A 25,702-nucleotide genomic window follows, 5' to 3' on the forward strand; every position below is an offset into this window, starting at 1 on the left:
TTACCTAGCACCAATTTATTGTTTGACTGTTAATTGTCTAGATTCTTGTGTATAAGCACGGACAGTAAATTAGCTGAACTGGAACATAATATGTGGTCCTCATGATTTGCACCAGAAACAATTTATGAAATGCTTATATTTATAATTTCCAGTTTTTTGTCTTGTACGCTAACTTGTTGTGAGTGCTCCTTGTCCACCTCAGGAGGATAAGCCAGGCCCCTCTGGATACCCTGGCCCAGGGGTGTTGCCAGCTGATGCAGAGAGTGAGAGTGAAGGAGAAAGTGACCTCAGTGAGCCCGAGGGACCACTAGAGGGGGCTGATGTGACAATGGGGGAAGTGCTCCCAGTCAGAGGATGAGGAAGACATTAGAGGGGAAAGTCAGTGGATTGACCCTCACTATAGAAGATTGCTGAGAAGGCAAGAGGAGTTGCAGAGTAAAAGGTATTAGTGCACAGACCTAGCCTCTTTGGGGTGTGATGTCACTTCCAGGAGTATAAAGGCAAAGGATCTTGGGAAATTGGGTGTGGAGTTTAAAAGCAGTCATAATCTCATACATACATACCATTCATACAATGCGGCCCTGTCTGTTGTTAATTCATGGCCCCCCAGGCCTTCTGGCACTGCCAGGTCTATGTGGCTTTACGCAAGGCCAGTAGGGTGGGAATACAGACCTCGGGGGGTTGTTGGTTCCATAGAGCTGGAGCTGTCACAGAGAAGGCCCTACCCCATGGTCCTGCCAACCTGCATTGCTTAGTCGATGGGACACGGAGGAGGCCAACTCTGTGTGCTCTTATTGGTCTCTGGGAGGTATGTGGCAAGAGGTGGTCCCGTAAATAGTCTGGCCCTAAGCCATGTAAGGCTTTATAGGTAATAACCAAAACACATTGATTGATTGATTGATTGATTGATTGATTGATGATCGGTCGATTGATTGATGATCAGTCGATTGATTGATTGATTGATTGGATTTATATGCTGCCCCTCTCCAAGGTGGCTCACAATATATCTTTTCTTAATACTTTACTTAATACAAGCTATATTTCCAGTTATGTACCAATATACCAAATCTATTAATCAATCAACTATTAATATTCCTAGATATGTCTGAAATATGTACTTCTGTAGGAGATAACTGGGCTGAGATGGCCAGTCAAATGCATCATCAGTTTGGAGTTTCTTCGCATCCACAAGAAATATACGTTCAGCCTTCCTTGAATTCCATTGACTCTTATCTACCACCAATTTACCTTGACCATTAATCGTTCAGATTCTTGTAGATAATTAATCATGGAATAAACTTATTTGAATAATCCTGGTTCCTGATTTCTTATGCCCAACAGCTACTAACATGTAATAGATAAATTATTTGCCAGAAAGTCTACTGTAATTTCAGACATTTTATTTTCAGAAGGTAATATTAATTACCAATGCATTGCCAGCCTAAATAATTGAACTGGATAATTTATTTTAGTTGGCAAGAAACCACATATTTCTGGGAAATCAAAATTTCCATCACATTCCAAAGTATAAGTCCGCTGTTGCATTTTGAGATCACTTAGGAGTAACCTTTATTAGTGTGTTTTCCTTTTCAAACTCCCGAGACTTGAGAAACAAGTCATACTGAATTTGACCCGAATGTATCCTGGCTTGCAGGGAGCTGTGGTCACAATAAACAAACACATTCAAGCTTCAGATGGGATCCAAGCCATGTTTGTTGAATGTGCATTTGGTTTCATTTCATTTCATTTTCAAGCTGAGAAAATTAAGATATATTGGAAGATATGTTGTAGAGAGACTTATTTCTTTAAAATAAGTAATATTTTTGGGGGGGATCAGTATGCATTTCAAGTGGCAATTCAATCTTGTATATAGTTCAATATCTATATTTTTCTTTTTTAATATTTATAGCAATTGATTTCATTTTATAAAGAATGCAACTTTCAATTCTTATGACAGTAAATATGTCAATCTAATTTGACCTCTATCCTTGCGACCATATAGATGGTCCTGTGTTTATATAATAAAACCAAATACAGTGGTTCCTCTACCTAAGAATGCCTCTACTTACGATCTTTTCTACATAAGAACCAGGTGTTCAATATTTTTTTGACTCTTCTAAAGAACCATTTTCCACTTACAAAACCCGAACCTATGAAACTGTAACCAAAAAATGCAGGGAGAAGCCTCCGTGGGGCCTCTCTAGGAATCTCCGTGGAGGAAACAGGGCCTCCACCTTCCCTGTGGTTTCCCCAATTGCACACATTATTTGCTTTTACATTGATTCCTACTGGAAAAATTGCTTCTTCTTACAAACTTTTCTACTTAAGAACCTGGTCACGGAATGAATTAAGTTCGTAAGAAGAGGTAACACTGTATCATGAAAAAGTTAACAGATGTTAATTTGTTAATGCATACTATTAATGAAGTTTCACAGGCTGTTTTCGGACTTCTGTGTCTTGCCTATTTCTCCTCAGTAGCTTTTTTACACTTGTGTGATATTTGGGTTATGTCAAATTATGAATCTGAGATGGAAGACGAACAGCTGATAGATAGCAGGAGAATGGCTCTGTTGGCTGTGGACGAAACTGGAGAAGGGCAAAATCAGGCTGGGTAGAGCAGGGGAAGATAGAACAAGGGAGAGGGGTTTCAGATGAAGACCAATGCCACCCCCTCCTCATCCAAGGGTGCACACAGAAGAATGCAGAAAAGAGCAACATGGGTCGCATGGCTTATGAAGAAAGAAAGGATCCCAATTCCCTTCACAAGGCACACCTGGGGATGGAGTTTAAAGGAGGGACAGTTGGGAAGGGCGTTTGTCAGGAACAAGCACTGAATTCCGCTAGTGTTGAGAGTTGTGGCCTGCATTCCTGGCATTCCTCCTGACTTTGAATTATTGTCATGCTTCTGTGTGCTTGTCTTGCTGGAATTATTGCTGTGAATTCTTCACTTCTGGGACTCATTATCTTGCCCTCCTGGAGTGATTGATTGCAGTCATTCTGCTTACAATGTTTGGACTGGAGTATTTACAGCCAGAAGCTGCTAAAGGTTTGTGGGAGAGCTTTTCTCCAGGCCGGAGAGTAAAAAGGATGTTGGGGGCAAAGTTATTGCCAATAAAGGAACTCATGCTGGTACTCTGGTTGTGTTGTTTCCGTGCCACACCCCAAGTCATCAAGAGTTATATGTTCATAGTTGATTGAACTAAAAAACATAGCATTCTATAAGATAGCATTTTACAAAGCATCATTAATGAACCAAACAGTATGATTCATAACCTCAAAGAGAAAGAACAAGCATATGCCCATGTTGCACCAACACTCCGCAGTCTGCATTGGTTGCCGATCAGTTTCTGATCACAATTCAAAGTGTTGGTTATGACCTATAAAGCCCTTCATGGCACCAGACCAGATTATCTCAGGGACCGCCTTCTGCTGCACGAATCCCAGCGACCAGTTAGGTCCCACAGAGTGGGTCTTCTCTGGGTCCCGTCAACTAAACAATGTCGCTTGGCGGGACCCAGGGGAAGAGCCTTCTCTCTGGCAGCCCCGGCCCTCTGGAACCAACTCCCCCCAGAGATTAGAATTGCCCCCACCCTCCTTGCCTTTCGTAAGCTACTTAAAACCCACCTCTGCCGTCAGGCATGGGGGAATTGAGATCCTCTTTCCCCCTAGGCCTTTACAATTCTATGCATGGTATGTATGTATGTATGTTTCGTTTTTATATTAATGGGTTTTTAATCGTTTTTAGTATTAGATTACTATTGTACACTGTTTTATTATTGCTGTTAGCCGCTCCGAGTCTCCAGAGAGGGGCGGCATACAAATCCAATAAATAAACAAGCAAACAAACAAACAAGTATGTAAGTAAGTAAGTAAGTAAGTAAGTAAGTAAGTAAGTAAGTAAGTAAGTAAGTAAATATTTTGTTCTCCTGTGTGAACCGTGGAATCTCTTGCAATGGAAAGATCTGCAACAGCAGGAAAGCAAACGGAAAGAGTTGGAAAACTATTGAAGACCCAGAAGTTAAGTTACCATATTTTTTCGAGTATAAGATGCACCTTCCCCCCGCTCCCCAAAAAGGGGCTGAAAATTTGGGTGCATCTTATACTACAACTGTAGCTTTTTCTAAGCTTTTTTCCCAGCCCTAACTAGGTGCTAATGAACTTCCCAGCTCTTCCCAGTTTTCAGACTTTTTTCATTGCTGCTTCCTCCAAATGAGGGAGGGTTTGTTCCAGTGAGGACTGCTTAGCTTGAGAAACACTATTGTCTACTTTGGAATTGTTCTGTCGAGCTCTCTGGTAGAATCCTCCCAAAATGCACAGATACAATTTCAGACACACACACACATTTGAAAATTCAAAACAATGTTCTTTATAATGAAAATTCACTTAAACCAAGCCCTCTTTTGGTATAGCAAAGAGCACTCGTCTCCAAACAAACTGGTAATTTGTACAAGTCCCTTATCAGTTCCGTAATACTTAGCTTGCAGCTGCGAGGCAATTCACAGTCCTTCTTCTTTCACAAAGTGAAACACTTTGCTCTGGTTTAGTTTCAAAGCGGGGGAAAATCAGCACACAAAAGGTCAAAGTCAGTAAAGCAGTCACGAAACACAAGGATCAGATAATCCTCCACAATGGCCAAACCCACAGGCTGCTATTTATAGCAGCCTCACTAATTACCACAGCCCCACCCAACCACAGGTGGCCTCATTTTCTTTGATAATAATCTCTCAGTTGTTGTTGCCTACGCATCGCTCTCCACATGCGTGGCTGTATCATTAACTCTTGTTCTGAATCCAAGGAGGAGCTAGATAATTGACCTCCTTCTGAGCTGTCTGCCCCACTCTCCTCCTCCCTGTCACTCATGTCTTCTTGGTCAGAGGAGCCTTCATCAGCAGATTCCACCGGGGGGGCAAAACATCCACAGTCCTTGGGGCAGGAGCTGGGCCAGAGCTAACCACAACAGGAATAACCCCCCAAAACTTGGCAAAACTCTCATGCAGGGGGAATGAATATGAATTTTATTCAGGCCCGTACGTTTCTTTCTTATCATCTTCTCCGTCCTACTTTAAATGCTCTGAGGTCCAATTCCCCTATCATGGGTAAGTCGTTGGAATAGGATTTAAGCAGTCAGGAACCCTATTACAATAAAAAAAAATTGTTCTATCTTATTTTCTTTACCAACCGTATTCCCAGAGTAATACAAACATTTTCTATTCTAATACAAAACGCAGCTTGATTTTTTTCTGCAGCTACTTCTTCCCTGCCTTCCAAATGGTACTTAGTTTTCTAATGAGATCGAGACACATGGCATGCAGTATCATCAAAATAGGTTTATATGTAAATTATATGTCTAAATAGCTGTGATTTAAGGCAGAATTGTTTTTGAGACGTTGTTTCATGCGCTGCATAGCCTCTCTCGGTGTGTGGTGTATTGTTCGAGTGTATACAATTCTTCCTTGTTGCAACATAAGTAAATATGCCAGTAATTTAAATTGATTTGGGGCTTCCTTGATACAATAAAGTTGTTCTTCTATCTGCAGAAGACAAAGAGAAAACATAATACTACGAACACATCTTCCAAGCCAAAGACAAAGTATTATACACAGGTGATTCCAGCATTTTATAGCATTTTAAAAATTATTTTAGAACTCTACGCTTGAGGTTCAACCCTTTTGGGATGATTTGAAACATTTCTTCCTGAGTAATTTCTTGCTGACAGACTCAACTTAGATTAGATTAGATTAGATTTATTGGATTTATATGCCGCCCCTCTCCGCAAACTCGGGGCGGCTCACAACAAGGTAAAAACAATACATAATAACAAATCCAATACCCACCAATCCAATTACAATTTTAAGCTTAAAAATTCATAAAAAACAACCCCAGAATATTTTAAAAAAACAAGCACACAATCAATCTAACACCAAAACAACATGGGCAAGGGGGAGATGTTTCAGTTCCCCCATGCCTGACGGCAGAGGTGGGTTTTAAGGAGTTTGCGAAAGGCAAGGAGGGTGGGGGCAATCCTAATCTCAGGCTGGAGCTGGTTCCAGAGGGTCGGAGCCACCACAGAGAAGGCTCTTCCCCTGGGTCCCGCCAGACGACATTGTTTAGTCAATGGGACCCGGAGAAGGCCAACTCTGTGGGACCGAACAGGTCGCTGGGATTCATGCGGCAGAAGGCGGTCCCGGAGATATTCTGGTCCGGTGCCATGAAGGGCTTTATAGGTCGTAACCAACACTTTGAATTGTGACCGGAAACTGATCGGCAACCAATGCAGACTGCGGAGTGTTGGAGTGATATGGGCATACTTAGATGGGCCCATAATTGCTCTTGCAGCTGCATTCTGCACGATCTGAAGTTTCCGAACACTTTTCAAAGGTAGCCCCATGTAGAGAGCGTTACAGTAGTCGAGCCTCGAGGTGATGATCTTCTAGGTCTTGGTTGTTTCAAGTCTGCTCTCCTGTTCTTTCCTTCCTCAATCTCCTCCCCATAGGTATGTTGACATAACGGTACCTGGAACCAAGATGTTCTTCAATTTTGCTTCAGCGTCTCGGAGTCCCTGTGAGCATTGAAGTGATTTGATAGAATCATTTACATCAGTGTTGTTGTCTTTTTTCAAACTTGACAAGTTTATGTTGAGTGGGGAATTCTGGGAGTTAAAGTCCAGCCATCTTAAAGTTGTCGTGTTTGAAAAAAGAGTCATTTATACCAAGTAATGAGGCACATTGTCAACTTATTTCCACTCCCAGGCAATAAGAAAGGGAGAGAGAGATAACATTTAAAAAAATAGAAAGCAATTTAAAAAACCAAATAGAAGAATCATGAGATTAAATCCAGACAGTAAACCAGAAATCTAAAACGCCATGGAAATTATAGTTTTGGAATATGTCTAATTATGTATGAAATAAATAAAATCGTTTTGAAATACTAAGAACCAGTGTCACTTTTTAAATTAGAGGTACATATTAGGAAAGCTGGTAAGCAAAGTACAACTCTAACTGAAATTATAAGCTAAATATAATTAACACTTGATCTGTTCTCCTCCTCTTCATCTCTCCTTCCTTCCTTCCTTCCCTTTTCCAATCTCTTTCCTTTCTTTCTTCTTTCCTCCCTCCCTCCCTTCCAAGAGGAAGTCAAACTATACTCCAAAACACCTGAGGGCAGAACAAGAAGCAATGGGTTGAAACTAATCAAGGAGAGAAGCAATTTAGAACTAAGGAGAAATTTCCTGACAGTGAAAACAGTTAACCAGTGGAACAGCTTGCCTCCAGAAGTTGTGAATGCTTCAATACTGGAAGTTTTTAAGAAGATGTTGGATAGCCATTTGTCTGAAGTAGTGTAAGGTTTCCTGGCTAAGCAGGGGGTTGGACTAGAACAGCGTTTCCCAACCGGTGTGCCGCGGCACACCGGTGTGCCACGAGACATGGCCAGGTGTGCCGCTAAGCTCCAGCTGGGCGGGGCGCTGCCGGTACTTCCGTCCTGGGGCTCCCGCTCGCAGCTGTCCCCCGCCTCCTGCTCGATGCCGCGGTTTTCTGCGCTCTCCTGCTGGGCGCCAAAGAAGGAAGGCAGGAAGAAGGAGAGCTTTATTCTTCGCGCCTTTTCCCCGCCTTCCTTCTTTGGGACCCAGCAGGAGAGCGCCGAAAACCGCGGCATCGAGCAGGAGCCGGTTGACAGCTGCGAGCGGGAGCCCCAAGAGGAAGTACCGGCAGCGCCCCGCCCAGCTGGAGCTTCTCCTGCGTCGACGGCAAGTTTCCTTTGTGGCCCGGCGGGAGGGCACTGGCGATGGGAGCGGGGGGCGGGGGTGGCCGCAGTGGCCGCAGGCAGTCGTGGGGAGATGGCGGCGGCGAGAGGGAGCGCTCTCTCTCTCTCTCTCAGCTGACTGCAAGTGGGAGCCCTGACGGTGGCGGTTGGACGTGCTGCTAGACGTCGTACATGCTGGCGCTGCGGGCCTGGCATATACGGTGTCCAGCAGCACGTCCAGCTGCCGCCGTCAGGGCTCCCGCTTGCAGTCAGCTGAGAGAGAGAGAGAGAAAGAAAGAAAGAGAGACATAGCAAGAGAGGCAGAGAAAGAGACAGAGCAAGAAAGAGAAGCAGAGAAAGAGAGAGAGAGAAAGAGAGACATAGCAAGAGAGGCAGAGAGAGAGAGACAGAGCAAGAAAGAGAGGCAGAGAAAGAGACAGAGCAAGAAAGAGAGGCAGAGAAAGAGAGAGAGAGAAAGAGAGACATAGCAAGAGAGGCAGAGAGAGAGAGACAGAGCAAGAAAGAGAGGCAGAGAAAGAGACATAGCAAGAGAGGCAGAGAGAGAGAAAAAGAAAGAGACATAGCAAGAGAAAAAGAGAGACTTAGCAAGAGAGGCACAGAGAGAGAGAAAGAGAAAGAAAGAGAGACATAGCAAGAGAGACAGAGAGAGAGAAAGAGAGAAAGAGAAAGAAAGAGAGATAGTAAGAGAGGCAAAGAGAAAGAAAGAGACATATAGCAAGACACAGAGAGAGAGAGAAAGAGAAAGAAAGAGAGACATAGCAAGAGAGACAGAGAGAGAGAAAGAGAGAAAGAGAAAGAAAGAGAGATAGTAAGAGAGGCAAAGAGAAAGAAAGAGACATATAGCAAGACAGTGAAAGAGAGAGAGAGAGAGCAAGAGAGAGAGAAAAGCAAGAAAGAGATAGCAAGAGAGACACAGAGAGAGAGAGCAAAGGAGAGAGAAAGACATAGAGGAAGGGAAGGAGGGAGAGAGAAAGAGAGCAAAAAAGAGAGAAAGAAAGAAAGAGGGATGGAGAGAGAGAAAGAAGGGAAGGAAGGAAAAGAGAAAGAGGGAGAAATAGAGCGAAAGGGAGGAAGAGAGAGGGGTTTTTTGTCCAAACTTTTCTTTAGCCCCCCCCCCCGCCCCGCCCCCCTTTCAGTGTTCCTCGGGATTTTGAAAATATGAATAATGTGCCGCGGCTCAAAAAAGGTTGGGAAACACTGGACTAGAAGACCTCCAAGGTCCCCTTCCAACTCTGTTGTTGTTATTATTACTTATTTTCCTCTCTTCTTCCTTCCTTCTTTTTTCCTCCTCCTCCCTATTCAGTGTATAGAGCAAACTTTAACCTGCAGAATGAAGTCGCCATCTTAGTTGTTGACCAAAAATCACTTATTATTGGTCCATGTTTCTGGTACTAGCCAACATACCAGCAGATTGCAGAGTTCTGTATCTCTCCAGGTTCACACACCATGATGTTATCTGCTAAGACGTGAGCCTGTTGGTTTTACATGTAAGCATTCCTACTCTCAACCTACTCAGGCTCCTGTTCCCATAGCTTAACTTGTTCTTCAAAATCCAGGTTGAAGACCATCAGCTGGAACTGTATTCTCAGAATGCCTAAACCCAGATGAACCAGGTCAGACTGCTTTCTAAACGCCTGAAGACTAAATAATTTCCTTCTTTCCTTCTTCACACTTCCTAAAATGCTAAATTAATACCCTCCCGTTCTATAAATCTTCCATTTCTTTGTCAGCTGGGTGGTTACACGTTCATAAAACACTGCCATTTATATTACAAAATGACCCATTTGTAATTCCTCTTCATCTCATGTAGATGTGCGCGTTGATGCCATTAGAAATGCCGCATAATCTGCTGCATAGCATTGAATGGAGCTCAAACACTTCTGTTTACCTGTGAAATTGCCTATTAAAATTACAATAAAACCATAAAAATGACTTTTATGTCGCTCCTCTGAGAAGAAGTTTCAATTTACTGGTTCATGTGAAAGTATCTTGCACTTAATTGTAAAACATTTTTTAGACAGATTTACTCCGATATTACGTGATGTACCGAGTTCATTGAAAAACTGCTAGTGGGGAAATGTTAAAGCAACCCAGTCTTTTTTTATAATCTTTATGTTTATTTACAAGGGGGGGAGGCAATTAGAAAATAGAACTTTTAATCTGTGATATTTCCCCCTATAATCCCTAGCCAGTTTTGTGGTTGTGCATTTTATTTCTTTTATATTTCTCCACTTTGCTGAACTTTTTTGAGAGCATGCCTTGCAACGGCATGCTCTCTGATTAAAAGTGCACCTGTAGAAGTAGTTAAGAATTGACATATTTAACAGCATTCACTTGAGAAATTTCTCCGCTTTCATTAACAATAGAAAAGGATGAGATTTGTACAGTATTTCTTCTTCAGCAAAAAACAGTGTCTCTTTTCTCCCTTTAGAAAAGTCAAGGTCATACCTGCTGGAACTTCTCAAATGTTCTAGAACACAGGTCAACAACCTATGGACCACTGGGGGTCCGTGAAAAAAAATTGGTGGTCTGTGGTGAAATCTTGACCCCCCCCCCCCTCGGCCGGATATGACCTAGAGCAGGGGTAGGCAGAGTTGGTGCTTCTACGACTTGTAGACTTCAATTCCCAGAATTCCTGAGCCAATCATGCTAGGTCCGGGATTCTGGGAGTTGAAGTCCACATGTCACAGAAGAGCCAACTTTGCCCACCCCTGGCTGATAGCAATTAATCCAGCCCATGCGTTGGAACACAAGGCTGCACTGCCCAACATTACCCTACCCACATGCCAGTCCCCCCCTCTTACGGCTTTCATCTTGAGTATAGCATAGAGCTGGGGTGGCGCAGCAGGTAGAGTGCTGTACTGCAGGCCACAGAAGCTGACTGTAGATCTGAAGGTCAGCGGTTCAGATCTCATCACCGGCTCAAGGTTGACTCAGCCTTCCATCCTTCCGAGGTGGGTAAAATGAGGACCCGGATTGTGGGGGCAATAGGCTGGCTCTGTTAAAAAGTGCTATTGCTAACATGTTGTAAGCCGCCCTGAGTCCTAAGGAGAAGGGCGGCATAAAAATTGAATGAATGAATGAATGAATGAATGAATGAATGAATGAATGAATGAATGAATGAATAGCAGTGTGAGGCACATGAGCTGGAATAGGAAGGGAAGACCAAAAACTCGCTGTGCTCAGCCAAACGGCTGCCTGTGGGAGGGAGGGTTCAGCTCCCTTTCGGGCCTACACCTCTCCTTCTGCAAGGCCTTCAGGTGGGGGCCCAAAAGAAAGGGGTAAACTCTAGTCTCTCAAGGAGCCCGCCTAAAGTTTCCCATGCTGCTTCAGCGAGCGGGTCTCAACAGATGAGTCGACGACATCAACCCTTTACTAGAAGAGCCCTCCACTCCTCCAATCGCAACAGAATACCCTACGCAACTAGACTTACAATTCTAGGTTTAGAAAGCTTAGAACTATGTTGCCTTAAACACGACCTAAGCATAGCCCATAAAACCATCTGCTACAATGTCCTTCCTGTCAGTGACTACTTCACCTTCACCCACAACAATACACAAGCACTCAACAGATACAAACTTATAAACCGCTCCAAACTCGACTGTAAGAAATACGACTTTATTAACCAAATAGTTAATGCATGCAACTCACTTCCTGACTCTGTAGTATCATCACTAACCCCCCAAAACTTTCCCCTTAGACTATCCACTGTTGACCACTCCCAATTCCTAAGAGGTCAGCAAGGGGCGTGCATAAGTGCACTAGAGTGCCTTCTGTCCCCTGTTCTAATGTCTCCCTCTCTCTCTCTCACTAGTATCATTTATATAAACATTGTTATATACAGTGGTACCTCATCATACGAACTTAATTGGTTCCAGGAGGAGGTTCGTAAGGTGAAAGGTTTGTAAGATGAAACAATGTTTCCCATAGGAATCAATGTAAAAGCAAATAATGCATGCAAATCCTTCAGGAAAATCCCAAACTTTAGAAGGGAGGCGAACAGAGGGCAGGGAGGAGCAGCTAAAGGGGGTGGTTGGAAGAAGCAAGGTTAGGCTAAAGGGTGAGTGGGAAGGAAGAAAGGCAAGGGGGGCGCCCCTCCCTTTTCTTTCTTCAAAAGACACTCTTTCAGTGCCTGTGGCTGTTCTCTGCAAAGTCTTTCCCCCTCCAAGCTGCCCCTCCCTTTTCTTTCTTCAAAAGACACCCTTTCAGTGCCTCTGCAAGCACGCTGTTCTCCTACTTTTTTAAATGCAAAGTCTTTATCCCTCCAAGCCGCCCCTCCCTTTTCTTTCTTCAAAAAAGGGGAAAAAAGAAACCTCTTCATCCCAGTAGCAGCGGCTTGGGTTCGTAAGGTGAAAATAGTTCGGAAGAAGAGGCAAAAAAATCTTAAACACCGGGTTCGTATCTTGAAAAGTTCGTTAGAAGAGGCGTTCGTAAGATGAGGTACCACTGTATTTGTATACTACCAATATGTACTTGACAAAAATAAATAAATAATAAATAAATAATTTTGTAGGGGGCCGATCTAGCATCCCCAATGGACAATGCATCCGGGTGGAGTAACTGCAATAGGCCAGTCCTGTAAGTTTGACTACCACAGCTCTGGAATATGGGACCGGCCATGGTGGGGCTGGAAATCTTTGCCCTGGGGGTGGCACTTGCAATGTGCAACTTTGCAGGGGGTGCAATTTGCAAAAAGAGTGCAGCCCTTGCCAGCCTGAATGAAATAATGGTGCTGTTGCAGGGGGGGGGGCGTGCTGCACAACTGGGCTGAAGCAGGGGTTGAAATGGCTGGAAGCTGCCTTAGTATATTTGGCGCAAGGCAGCCCTTGTCTCCTGCTGCTTGGGACTTGGAGTGGTAAATCACATCCGGTCTGGGGAGCAGCCAGAGCTTACTGTCCATTGCGGACATTAGCTCAGCTACCTGCAAACTCTTGTCTCTGGAGAAGCCAGGCCCAAGTGCTTCTCTCAGCTCACGATTCATACTGTCCAGTTTTTTATAGCGTCTTATTTTGCTAATTTTTTTTCTGGACTGTTTTCACAACAGTTGTCATTCAAATTTCCCTATATTGTGACCTTGCAAATTATCTATCTCTTTTTCCCCCCTCCTCCGTTGACAGACTTGACAGCTTACATTTATATTATTTACAGTTCCTTCTTTCAGCAATCAGCTTCAGTTCATTTCCTTCAAACCTATGATCACTGTACATCACGTGACTCATCATATCTTTTAACAGTGAAATTTTGCAAGGGGATCCTCATTAATTCTAGAGGAGCGCTGGAGTGTGTTCTTTAAAAATAAGTTTGTTGGGGAAACGCTATAGTCTTTCTGATGTTGGAAAAGCTAATTTCATACAGTTTGTTTGTTTGTTCATTACACTTTTATGCCGTCCTTTTCAACCCACTCAGGGTGGTGACTCTGTTTTGCTGTAATTGTTATGACAGATGCCATGAAAATTAAACATTTACTGTGTCTTCCTTCTTATTCCCCACTTTTTCCTCCTTTCCAATTGCCCATGACCTCCTTTGCCTGTTCGCATATCTGGTAACCCTACATGTGTCTGACCTTTATCTTCAGATTCATACATTCAGGGCTGCATTATAATTTAAACTGAAGTTGGACTTCCTTGAGAATGATATAATAATGGCTGTTTTTAGATTCAGAAGACAAGGGAAAATCATATTAATAGAGAAAGGTCTTCCGGGCCAAAGACAGAAGAGTGTATATTTAGTCTTATCTTGTCCCAGCTTCATAAGTTCACAACCATCCAAAATTATCCAGCCAGTATTCTGGCCTTGTTAGATTCCTCTCTGACTAGGCTCAGCTCCTGTACAAGCTTCGCATTCTTATTGTAAAATCTTACATAAGGTGAAGGTAAAGGTTCCCAACTCTAGGGGGCGGTGCTCATCTGTTTCAAAGCTGAAGAGTCAGCGCTGTCCAAAGGGTCATGACTAAATTCCAAAGGTGCATGGAACGCTGTTACCTTCCCACCAAGGGTGGTCCCTATTTTTCTACTTGCATTTTTTATGTCCTTTCGAACTGCTAGGTTGGCAGAAGCTGGGACAAGTAACAGGAGCTCACTCCATTACGCGCACTAGGGATTGGAACCACTGAACTGCTGACCTTTTGATCGACAAGCTCAGCATCTTAGTCATTGAGCCACCGCGTCCCTATTTTTAAGAAAACCCCTTTCATAGTTTCCCTTTAATTTTTCTGTCACTGTATCCCCAAGTAGAGTTACCTATAATTTAAGTTGATCAGCTGGCCAAAATCTTCCTGTGCAATAATTCTTTCCAACGCTTTTATTTAGAAATGGCTCTGGTTATAAGGTTGTCTTGATAAATGAAGGCAGGCAGGAGTGGGTTCCACTTACCTTCACCTCCGGTTCACATCATTTTGCTATGCGCACATGCATTCTCTCATGCAATTTGGCTTCCGCGCATGCTCAGGAGCTGGAATTGGCACAAAGCACAGCTGATCAGCTGTGCTTTGGGCGAAGGAATAAAGGTCAGTTTAAACCTGGGGGCAGGCTGGAGCAAGGGCCCTTTTACAAGCAGCAGAGCAGGAAAAACCTTCAAGACAGTAAAAAAAATCACAAAAAAGTCCCAATAAAGATGGCGGCACCCATAGACCAACACCAGCTAATCCAGTTCAGTGATGTCACCAGCGGATTGCTACTGGTTCGGGGTATCTGGTATATTGCTATAAGCAGACGTTCTATACCAGTGATGGCGAGCGGAGCCATATTTGCTGGCACATGAGCAAATGCATGTGTGCCGGCCAGCTGATTTTAATAATAATAATAATAAAAACAACAACAACAACAACAACAACAACAACAACTTCAGATCATGCAGAATGCAGCTGCGAGAGCAATCATGGGCTTTCCCAAATACGCCCATGTTACACCAACAATTTGCAGTCTGCATTGGTTGCCAATCAGTTTCCGATCACAATTCAAAGTGTTGGTTATGACCTATAAAGCCCTTCATGGCACCGGACCAGATTATCTCAAGGACTGCCTTCTGCTGCATGAATCCCAGCGACCAGTTAGGTCCCACAGAGTGGATCTTCTCCGGGTCCCGTCAACTAAAGAATGTCGCTTGGCGGGACCCAGGGGAAGAGCATTCTCTGTGGCGGCCCCGGCCCTCTGGAACCAACTCCCCCCAAAGATTAGAATTGCCCCCACCCTCCTTGCCTTTCGTAAGCTGCTTAAAACCCACCTCTGCCCTCAGGCATGGGGGAATTGAGACCCTCTTCCCCCTAGGCCTTTACAATTCTATGCATGGTATGTATGTATGTATGGTTGGGTTTTTTTTTATATTAATGGGTTTTTAATTGTTTCTAACATCAGACTACTATTGTACACTGCTTTATTGTTGCTGTTAGCCGGCCCGAGTCTCCCGAGAGGGGCGGCATACAAATCCAATAACTAACTAACTAACTAACTAACTAACTAACTAACTAACTAACTAACTAACTAACTAACTAAATAAATAAATAAATAAATAAATAAATAAATAAATAAATAAATAAATAAATAAATAAATAAATAAATAAATAATCACTATTCTGTACAGTTGTAAAAATGCATTCCATTTTTACAGAAAGGAAGGTTTTTCCAGATTCCAAGTAACAAAACAAAAGAAAAATCAGCCAACCAGATGGGGTGGGAAAAAGGCCTTGAACTTTGAGAACAAGAGCCCAAGTTTTCCTTTTTTCCCCTAGTTCCTCTGCTCAGAATCGGCCGTGGTCCCCCGTCGTTTGCCAGCACCGCTTGCTAAGATTTTGTCCTTCCTCCCATGCGTGGTCAAAGATCCAGTGGTTTAACACAAAGGTGTCCCTGCTCTCGGCTTGTTTAATAGTTTGATATTATTCACTGGCCTCAAGTGTGACCTTTTCTCCTGCTCCCTTTACACGAACAAGGATGAAAAGCAGGCTGCTTGGTCTGCACGGAAAGCCAGGTCCTGTTTTTATATGACAAACCACCTCTTACCACGGCGTGTTCACTGCTCAGCTGTTAAATTTGTTATTAAACTTTATGGACCATAAACCCTGTGGATACAAGGAAAGTGAAGAGCATCCCTATCGCAGGAGTGTCAAAGGAGGAGACATATTTCACAGCGTCAACACCCTGCACCGCCTGCCATGCGCACGGAGTCTCCCCATTGCTGTAAGCCGGAGTGCTTTTATTCCATCTATAAAACCAAAGCAGGCTGCAAATGCCGATAATTAGGCTCAGCCGCATCCCTCCGACAAGTTGGAGCCAGTTCATAAATCAAGCTGAAACGTAAGTTGTTGGGGAAAATATACAGCAACGTTTTCAGTTTAGTTACATCTTTGATTGACGCCCATTCTGACAGGTACCCATTCCCACGGTTTCTTGGGGAAAATTAACTGTAGATTCCCACCATGGAAGAAATACAGCAGTCATTCTTTAAGGAAAAGATGCAAAAACATATACAGTATTATCCAATATGTGCCTTATCAAGCATCTCCATCGCAGCCTTCAGAACCCCCCCCCCCCCCCGAGTAAATGGAGCCTTCATTTTTGGGATTGATTTGATTTGATTTGATTTGATTTGTATGCCGCCCCTCTCTGAAGACTCGGGGCGGCTAACAACAATATAAAAAGACAATGTAAACAAATCTAATATTAAAAGACAATCTAAAAAACCCCAATTTAAGGAACCACTCTTACATACTAGCATACCATGTATAAATTCTATAAGCCTAGGGGGAAGGGAAATTTCAATTCCCCCATGCCTGACGACAGAGGTGGGTTTTAAGGAGCTTGCGAAAGGCAAGGAGGGTGGGGGCAACCCTGATATCTGGGGGGAGCTGGTTCCAGAGGGCCGGGGCCGCCACAGAGAAGGCTCTTCTCCTGGGTCCCACCAAACGACATTGCTTAGTCGATGGGACCCAGTTATAGAAGGAAACTGGGTGCCTTTAGCCTTTCAGATGCTCCTGGGACTCACCCTCTACCCAGGGGGCTTTGCCCATGTTTAGAACCTGGTTTTCAACACGCCAGGCAAATCCTAGCAATAAAAGAACGTTATTCTCCATTTTAGGGTGCTTACCTTTCCAGAGCTATTTAGAAAGCTTTTGATTAAATAACAGTAGAAGAGAACAAGCCATAAAACAGCAAACCACAGCACTAAGCAGCATTAAAATAGCAGCAGCAGTTAAACCATTATTAAAAAAGAGTGCCATAAAATCATCCCAAAACAGACTGGGTTTTTTTATTTTTTATTTAAATAGCACAGTGTTCTTCAAATGAGAAGGAAGGTCATGAAATAGCTGCTGGCCACAGATTCCAGAAGGCCAAATGGCGAGTCTGTCGTGCTTAGTTAAATATAAGCAACCTTTGGATACTGCTTCGATTTTTATCCTTTCAGTGGTGGTATGGCAAGGCTCGCAGGGAGGAGCCAGGTGGGCGTGGCTGGGTGGGCGGAGTCATTTGACTGCGTACAGATGGGTGTGGCTGGGTCGGCCTTGCCAGGTCAGCACAAAGAACGAGGTGCAGCCCGTTCGGTGCAGATGACTCGGGGTGGCTGGGTGGGTGTGGCCAGCTGCATTACAGGCAAGTGGGTGTGGCATACCCTTGTGCTGCGCACACATCCTGGCAATTTGGGTGCTCTCGTGCACACCCCTAATGCAATTTTGCTTCTGCTCATGCTTCTGCGTGTGCACAGGAAGCAAAAAAGTGCCAAAATCTTGCAAGGAGACATGCACCTGCATGCTATTTTAGTGGGGGGGTGTTTCCATGCATACGCAGAAGCAAAAAATAATAATCACTGAAATCGCGCACATCCCCTCGCAAGATTTTGCTTCTGCTCATGCGCAGGAAACACAAACAACCAAAAATTAAAAAAAAGAGATGGTGCTGCCCAGCAGATTGGCACAGACGGCACCAGAGCGGACATATGCATATTGCGCAATCTGTGGGCCGCTACTGGAATGGTGCACCAGTAGGAAGCCCCCCCCCCATGGGTGTGGGTATGACTGGATGGGTGCAATAGAGTGGGAAAGGCCAGGCAGCCGCATGACAAGTCACCCTGGGCAATGGGACATGCGGCCAGCTGCACCTAGTTCTCCACACTCACCCAGCCAAGCCAACTGGCTGCAGTCATGGCTGTGCCCACCCACCCAGGCCTCATTGGCTGCTGTGAGTCTTCATAGACCAGTGTTGGCGAACCTCTGACATGGGTGTCACACTTACCTGGAATTTGTAACTTTTAACAACTTCTTGCTGCTCCATCTGACACTTGTTCATGTTCCCAAATTGTTTGCCATTGGATCACATTACTTGAGTCCAACCTTATGCTTCTATCTTAATTTATTTTAATTTAATTTAATTTAACTTAGCTTAACTTAACTTAACTTTTATTCATTCATTCATTCATTCATTCATTTATTAGATTTGTATGCCGCCCCTCTCCGGAGACTCGGGGTGGCTAACAACAGCAAAAAGACAATAGGAACAAATCTAATATTAAAAGTAATGTAAAAAAAAAAAAAGATTTGTATACCGCCCCTCTCCAGAGACTCGAACCAGCTCACATCAATAACAACAATGTAAACAAATCTAATACATCTAAAAACCCATTATTAAAACCATACAACACATACCATACATGAGTAATATAAACCCAGAGGCTCAATTTCCCCATGCCTGACAACATAGGTGGGTCTTCAATAACTTACGAAAAACAAGGAGGGTGGGGGCGGTTCTGATCTCTGGGGGGAGTTGCTTCCAGAGGACCGGGGCCGCCACAGAGAAGGCCCTTCCCCTGGGGCCCACCAGACAACATTATTTAGTGAACGGGACCCAGAGAAGGCCACCTCTGTGGGACCTAATCGGTCGCTGGGATTCATTGGGATCTTAGAAATGTCTTTGGTCTCTGGTATAAATTATGGCATAAATTATAATGTGATTAATTGTGGGCATTTTGAATTATTAGGCCATAACTTGGTACAATTACAGTGGTGTATATATACATGTCTCAGATGGTGAACGTGTAGGCGATTACGTGCAGGAGAAATACCTCACATTAAATTGTTTCAGCAATCTTAACCCTTCCCCTACATATAAATGATTTAGTGCTTTTTTAGAAATACGATCACATTTTATTGCCCTTACTTGGGATTGTAGACCATCATGACCCTGTATCATAAATGTTGCATAGAGGACAAAGGAAGTTGTGCCCTGCTGGTCTCTCTAAGCTGTTTCATGTTCACAAATAGCATAGCCACAAAGTTTCATAGAATGAAAGGATCATGAAGTGATTCATTCACAAGGAGATGGATGGAATTCCATACTTCCTTACAGGAAACTGCTGTTTGGCCATACTTTTTAGGAAAGCAGTGCCTTTTGGTTAATTGTTTTTGTTTACCTCAAGTAGGACTCTGGAAAGGCCTGACCCAATGAAATTATTTAAGTGACATTGCCTAATTTTTTGCGTTTATGGACTTTTTCTTGCAATTGAAGGATTCAATCAAAGATGTATCTTCTGTTGCATCATCTTATACTTTAGAACTATTAGAGTGAAGCTTTCACAATTGCAAACTAGCACGTGTTCTGTCTGGGTCACTCCGGAAGCCAATACCAACCCAAAAAGAGAATCCAGACACACTGGTAAAAGGCAAAGGCAGTTTTATAAAATTCAAGAAAAACACAGGTAACATAAAATGTCCTTACAAACAGGAAAATGCTGCATCTTCAAATATATCCACGAAGGCAAAAGTCCATGGAGCAATACAGGATTCTTTCTGCCAAGACGAGGCTGTAGATAGCAGACCTACACCTCCCACGGGTCTTCCAAACTGCTGGGCCACAAGCCAGGAACAGAGACTCCGAGAACAAAGCAGGACACCGTAACTCCAACTGATAACACTCCACATGGCTTCAAGAGCTTGCCTGCCTTTTAAACCCTGCTAAGGAGGACCACACCCAAGCCCAGCTGTTCCTAATTCAGTGCTGATAATACTTTTTTAATTGCTCCTTTCTTTGATCTGACCGTCTCTGTCGCATGTCAATGATGGCTTGTGCTTCATCACCTAATGACTCCAAGCTACTGGCTGGGGAGAGGGCCCCCCCCCTCGGGGCTCTCATGCTGTTCTCCTTCATCCCATTCCTGACTTTCCTCTCCCCCGTCCGACTGTTCAGCCCCCTCCTCTTCGCTGTCATCCTCCTCCGGGCATGGAGCCAGCAGAGACACAGCCGGTCCCTGAGCAGCCTCAGGCTGAACCACAACAGCACGTAACACTTAGACCGCTTCATAGTGCTTTTACAGCCCTTTCTAAGCAGTTTACAGAATTAGCACAATCTGGGTCCTCATCTTACCTGTTCTACTCTCAGGTCTCCGGTAAATTTCCAAGTCCCGAAAAATCACTTCTTTGAAATAAAACTCACTCTTTATTTTTTTTCAAACAAACAGAATATATATAAATATCATTGCAATATAAATTGCAATGCAGAGTCAAGTAGCATCTCATTAAAAAACCATCCTCAGCTCGGGATCTGAGAAGTGCGCCAAAATCCAATCCTCCTAAATTCCTAGATAACACACACTGCTCATAAATCAAAGCATAATCAGAAGCTCACCACCAACTTTTGTGAGCACAGGGAAATCAGCTCAGAATATCTTGGAAGACAAAGACCATGATTTTTAACATTTCTTTTCAGGCACGCCACAGTTTCTCAGCTCTTCTATGTAACGAATGTTGTGAATCCACGCCCTCTTTTTCCAGACACCCTTCTTTATGTAGCCTGGAAGTGACATCACACCTCAAAGACTTAAGGCTGTGGATTAATATCTTTTACTTTGGATCTCCTCTCGCCTTTTAGCCATTTTTCAACAGCGTGGGTTAACCCACGTATTTTTCCCTAATACAGTAATACCTCATGATACGAACTTAATTGGTGCAAGGAGGAGGTTCGTAAGATGAAAGGTTCGTAAGACGAAACATTGTTTCCCATAGGAAACAATGTAAAGTCAATCCGTGTAACCAAAAAAACCCCCGCAAAAAAAACGGCTTTCGGCAACTGCTGGGAAGCCGCGCGGCTGTTTTAAAAGGTGACAGCCGGCCTGGGGGGCTTCCCAGCAACCTCCCGAACTGAACCCGGGGTTCAGAAAATTTTTGCCTCTTCTTATGAACTTTGTTCGAGTTACGAACCGGCGTTCGGGAGGCTTCTGGGAAGCCACGCCGCCCGGCTGTCACGTTTTAAAACAGCCGCGCGGCTTCCCAGCACTCTCCGAACGCCGGTTCATAACTCGAAAAAAGTTCGTAAGAAGAGGCAAAATTTTTCTGAACCCCAGGTTCGTATCACGAGTTGTTTGTAAGACGAGGGGTTCGTATCTTGAGGTACCACTGTATGTCTTCCTGACTATCTGATAGAGACCAATCTCCCATTGTCACATCTGGCTCTCCCCAGTCGCTGTCTGCCGCACTCTCTCCCTCAGCTTCCTCGGACAGCTCCCCTGACCCAGGATATCCTACTCTAATCCATGTGTGCACTAATAAAGATTATCCAGATTCAAACTTAACTCTTGATATCTGCCTTGGAGCAGCTTTCTGTAATCATTCTAGAACATCATTCATGCCTAGATGGATGTTTTCCTATCTTCCCATTGTAGAACTCAACCACTACAATTCTCAGTCTCCCCAATCCAAATCTTAATCAAGGGCAGCTCAGGTATTGATAATCCACTGAAAGATAAGATTTCTTTTTGTGACAGTTCCAGTTTTTCTTATTTATTTATTTATTTAGTTAGTTAGTTAGTTAGTTAGTTAGTTAGTTAGTTAGTTAGTTAGTTAGTTAGTTAGCTAGTTAGTCCAATACACAATGAGGGTTTTAGTGGGTATATATCTATGTACACATAGTAAAATACATGATGAAGGTTATAGAGGAGATACTCATAGTAAAATATATTTAAGAAATAATAGAAAAGAAGGTATAGTAATAGAACATATCAATGAAAGAATAGAAGAAGAGATATAGGAATAGAAGAAATGTATAGGAGATATAGGAGAGCAATAGGACAGGGGACGGAAGGCACTCTAGTGCCGTTGTACTCGCCCCTTACTGACCTCTTAGGAATCTGGATAGGTCAACCGTAGATAATCTAAGGGTAAAGTGTTGGGGGTTTGGGGATGACACTACGGAGTCCGGTAATGAGTTCCACGCTTCGACAACTCGGTTACTGAAGTCATATTTTTTACAGTCAAGTTTGGAGCGGTTAATATTAAGTTTAAATCTGTTGTGTGCTCTTGTGTTGTTGTGGTTGAAGCTGAAGTAGTTGCTGACAGGCAGGACGTTGCAGCATATGATTTTGTGGGAAATACTTAGATCATGTTTAAAGCACCTTACTTCTAGGCTTTCTAGGCCCAGGATTGAAAGTCTAGTCTCGTAGGGTATTCTGTTTCGAGTGGAGGAGTGAAGGGCTCTTCTGGTGAAGTATCTGCATCTTTTAGTATTCCCTTTTTATTAATAGCAATAATAGTAGCACTTATATACCACTTCACAATGATTTGCAGCCTTCTCTAAATGGTTTACAGAGTCAGAATATTGCCCCCAACAATGTATCATAGAAGGATGGAAAGGTGAATCAACCTTGAGCCTGGTGAGATTCGAACTGCCAAATTGCAGGCAGCTGGCGGTCAGCAGAAGTAGCCTGCTCTACTGCATTCTAACCATTGCGCCACCGAAAATGATGTTTTCTTTGTGTTTTAAAACGTTAAATTTCTGTGTTGCCTTTCCTGTAAGGGCACAAAACAGCATAAATATGGCTAATTTTCCCCCACCAGGGATGCTTCAACTTGGCATATTAAAGTGAAACCTTGATTTGATCCTGGCTGTTGATCTTGGGGGCAAAGGACTATCTCTTAAAATTTAACGCTGCTCAAATTCTCATTTATGTAATTCATTTATTTTGCATTCGTTTAGGCCATCAACTTCACATGATTTGTGTAATTATATAAAGCTGTACCAAACTGTCAACTTTTCATCATTTGGAAAGGCATCAGGGCACACAAGATTAAGCTGTGTTGTAACACAGAGGACATAGTTTGACACAAATAATACCCATAAACCATGCAAACAAGAACTTGTAGAGTTGATGGTTTCTTCCTATGAAAGCGAGTTGGCTAACCTTCACTTAGTAGACCTTTTCCAACAGCTGTGTTTTTCATAAGGCATCTTGGTGGGATATAGCGCCTTGGTGGTGCAGTGGTTAGAGTGCAGTACTGCAAGCTATTTCTGCTGATCACCGGCTGCCAGCAGTTTGGCAGATCGAATCTCAGTTGGCTCAGAATTGACTCAGCCTTCGATCCTTTCAAGGTTGGTAAAATGAGGACCCAAATTGTTGGGGGCAATATGCTGACTCTCTATAAACCACTTATTGAGGGCTGTAAAGCACTGTGAAGCAGTATACAGTGGTACCTCGACATACAAGTTTAATCCGTTCCAGACCCGAGCTTGTAAGTCGATCAACTCGCATCTCGAACGAATGCCTTTAGACTTTGTTTTTCGCGCCGAGATAACCGGAAGCAAGGAGATTCTTGCGCCACCTAGTGGAAGCTCTGCTCGTATCCCGAATTTGAGCTCGGGTGTCGAACAGAAATTTCGCTTGCGTCGCGGCTTGTAACTTGGAATACTCTCGCATGTGGAGCAGCTCGTATCTAGAGGTACTACTGTATAAGTCTAAATGCTATTGCTATCTTCTACAAATCTGGACCAGTGGACATTTTATTGGTAGTTTACTTCTATTGATCTAAAACCTATCTCAGTTAGATCCCTAAAAATAGGCCTATGAAACCTTCTGTTCATAGCAATAAGAACAATCTGTTTTTGACCTGTTTCTTCTGGATTACATCCCGATTGCCTTCTATATTCTCAGCCTGGTATTTGTTCCTTCTCTGCTCTTCATTGATTGCTGATCTTTGGATTCTCCACCAAAGTTATTGTTTCGGACTGAACTCTTGTGGCATTAATGAAATGACTTGAGGACTGTTTCTTAGCATTCTTTCTGTGTTTCCTAACTCCCAAATACTAGAAAAAGCCATAGTGACATAATGGGTTGGCACAATGAAGAGGTAGCTTTGTTTATCGCTTGTAAAATTAAAGATAAAAGAATTTTCTATCATATTTGCAACCAACTTTTGTGCCTTTCTTTCTCTTAAGTCTTTTAGCAGAGAGGTTAGGCAAAAGAATGAATCAGTATCTTTTTTTGAAATACTGTACTTTTAATATCCATCCATACACCTACCTGCCTAACTACTTACCTACCTACTATCCATCTACCTGTGTCTATCTATCTATATATTCTGTCTGTCTATCTATCTATCTACTGTATCTATCTATCTATCTATCTATCTCTATCCATCCATCCATCCATCCACCTACCTACCTACCTACCTACCTACCTATCTACTTTATCTATCTATCATCTATCTTTCTGTCTGTCTGTCTGTCTGTCTGTCTGTCTGTCTGTCTGTCTTTGATTCTTCAGGCACTAATTGTAAAAAATATATTGTGTTGAAAATAATACAGGCACAACTGAAATGGACCTGAGCAAAATATTTGTCACAGTTTGAGTGATTAATGGTTTGGAGAAATGAGGCGACTACTTTAAGAAGTGGCATTTTCTGCACGGCAAAGAGATGTGATTGAACGGCTTAGTACTTATTAGGGGTTGCTATGAAAATACAGTAATCAACACAGTTTTATATCCCGGCGATGATTTTATCATTACTCCCAAATAAAAAGCAGAATGCAACTCCATGGACTTCAAGCCAAGGAGTTGCATTCAAATAAAGCCTGATGAAGAACAACAACATCATCATCATTATTATTATTATTATTATTATTATTATTATTATTATTATTATTATTATTATTTGCAATATACCTGGCAAAGGAGAAATAGAATAGTATTCTTGCTAAATGGCTGAGTTCTGGGATACCCCCCCCCCCCCCATTCAAATCTTGTCCCTGCTGTGAACTCACTTAGTTGCCTTAGGCAAGCTCTTTCCTCTCATCTCCGGTTTTTTCTCCCCCTACTGTGTCTGTAACACAGAGATAATATTACTCATCTATTATACAGGGTTGTTTGAAGGATTACTGCAGAAAGGTACGTGAAGAGCTTTGAAAACTCGGGATGTGCAATGAAGACGCAAACCTTTGCTGGTGTAGAGGGTGCAGGGGGAATTGACAGAGCCGGGTTAGGGTTCAAACCATGTCAGAGTTGGGGATCAGGCTGAACTCCTGGGGAAAACTGATACCTTGAGTATCCTATGACGTAGCTTCAGACAGAGTTGGGGCTTCCTCTGGAGAAAAGGATTAAGATCCACAAGGATATAAATAGGGTTGGTTTTGTCTATTTATTTATTACATTTATATGCTGCCCATCTCACTCTGAAAAGCAATTCTGGGTGACTTATAATAGAATTCTTTGTTGGCCAAGTGTGATTGGGCACACAAGGAATTTGTCTTTGGTGCAGATGCTCTCAGCATACATAAAAGAAAAATATACATTTGTCAAGAATCATGAGGTACAACACCTAATGATTGTCACAGGGGTCAAATAGCAATGAAGAAACGATCAATATTACTAAAAATAAAAATTATTAATAAAAATTAATAAACATCTTACGGATACAATACAAAGTTACAGTCATACAGTCATAAGTGGGAGGAAATGGGTGATAGGAATGATGAGAAAAAACTAGTACTAATAGTAGTACAGACTTTATTTATTTATTTATTTATTTATTTATTTATTGATTGATTGATTGATTGATTGATTGATTGATTGGATTTGTATGCCGCCCCTCTCCGCAGACTCGGGGCGGCTAACAACAATGATAAAAAACAACATGTAGCAATCCAATTTAATAAAACAAGTAAAAACCCTAAAGACTTAATAAATAGTTTGACAA

At 42.9% G+C, this 25,702-nt stretch overlaps 1 protein-coding gene across 4 annotated transcripts in view; it reads left to right on the top strand.

Moving 5' to 3' along the window:
- Window positions 1-25,702, top strand: part of WWOX (WW domain containing oxidoreductase) — a 760,885-nt gene that overhangs the window by 493,171 nt on the left and 242,012 nt on the right. Inside the window, exons 9-10 of one of the 4 annotated variants that reach the window (XM_070760430.1) lie at window positions 5,538-5,603; window positions 6,494-6,523. The exons of 2 other annotated variants lie outside the window; for them this stretch is intronic. In XM_070760430.1, the coding sequence (XP_070616531.1) occupies window positions 5,538-5,603; window positions 6,494-6,502 (75 nt within the window). In that variant the 3' untranslated portion in view covers window positions 6,503-6,523. Of the gene's footprint in view, window positions 1-1,099; window positions 1,188-5,537; window positions 5,604-6,493; window positions 6,524-25,702 lie in introns of those variants that run through there. One more of the 4 variants, XM_070760433.1, reaches the window with a different exon arrangement.

The sequence above is a fragment of the Erythrolamprus reginae genome, chromosome 9 (assembly GCF_031021105.1).
Source record: "Erythrolamprus reginae isolate rEryReg1 chromosome 9, rEryReg1.hap1, whole genome shotgun sequence".
NCBI lineage: Eukaryota > Metazoa > Chordata > Lepidosauria > Squamata > Dipsadidae > Erythrolamprus > Erythrolamprus reginae.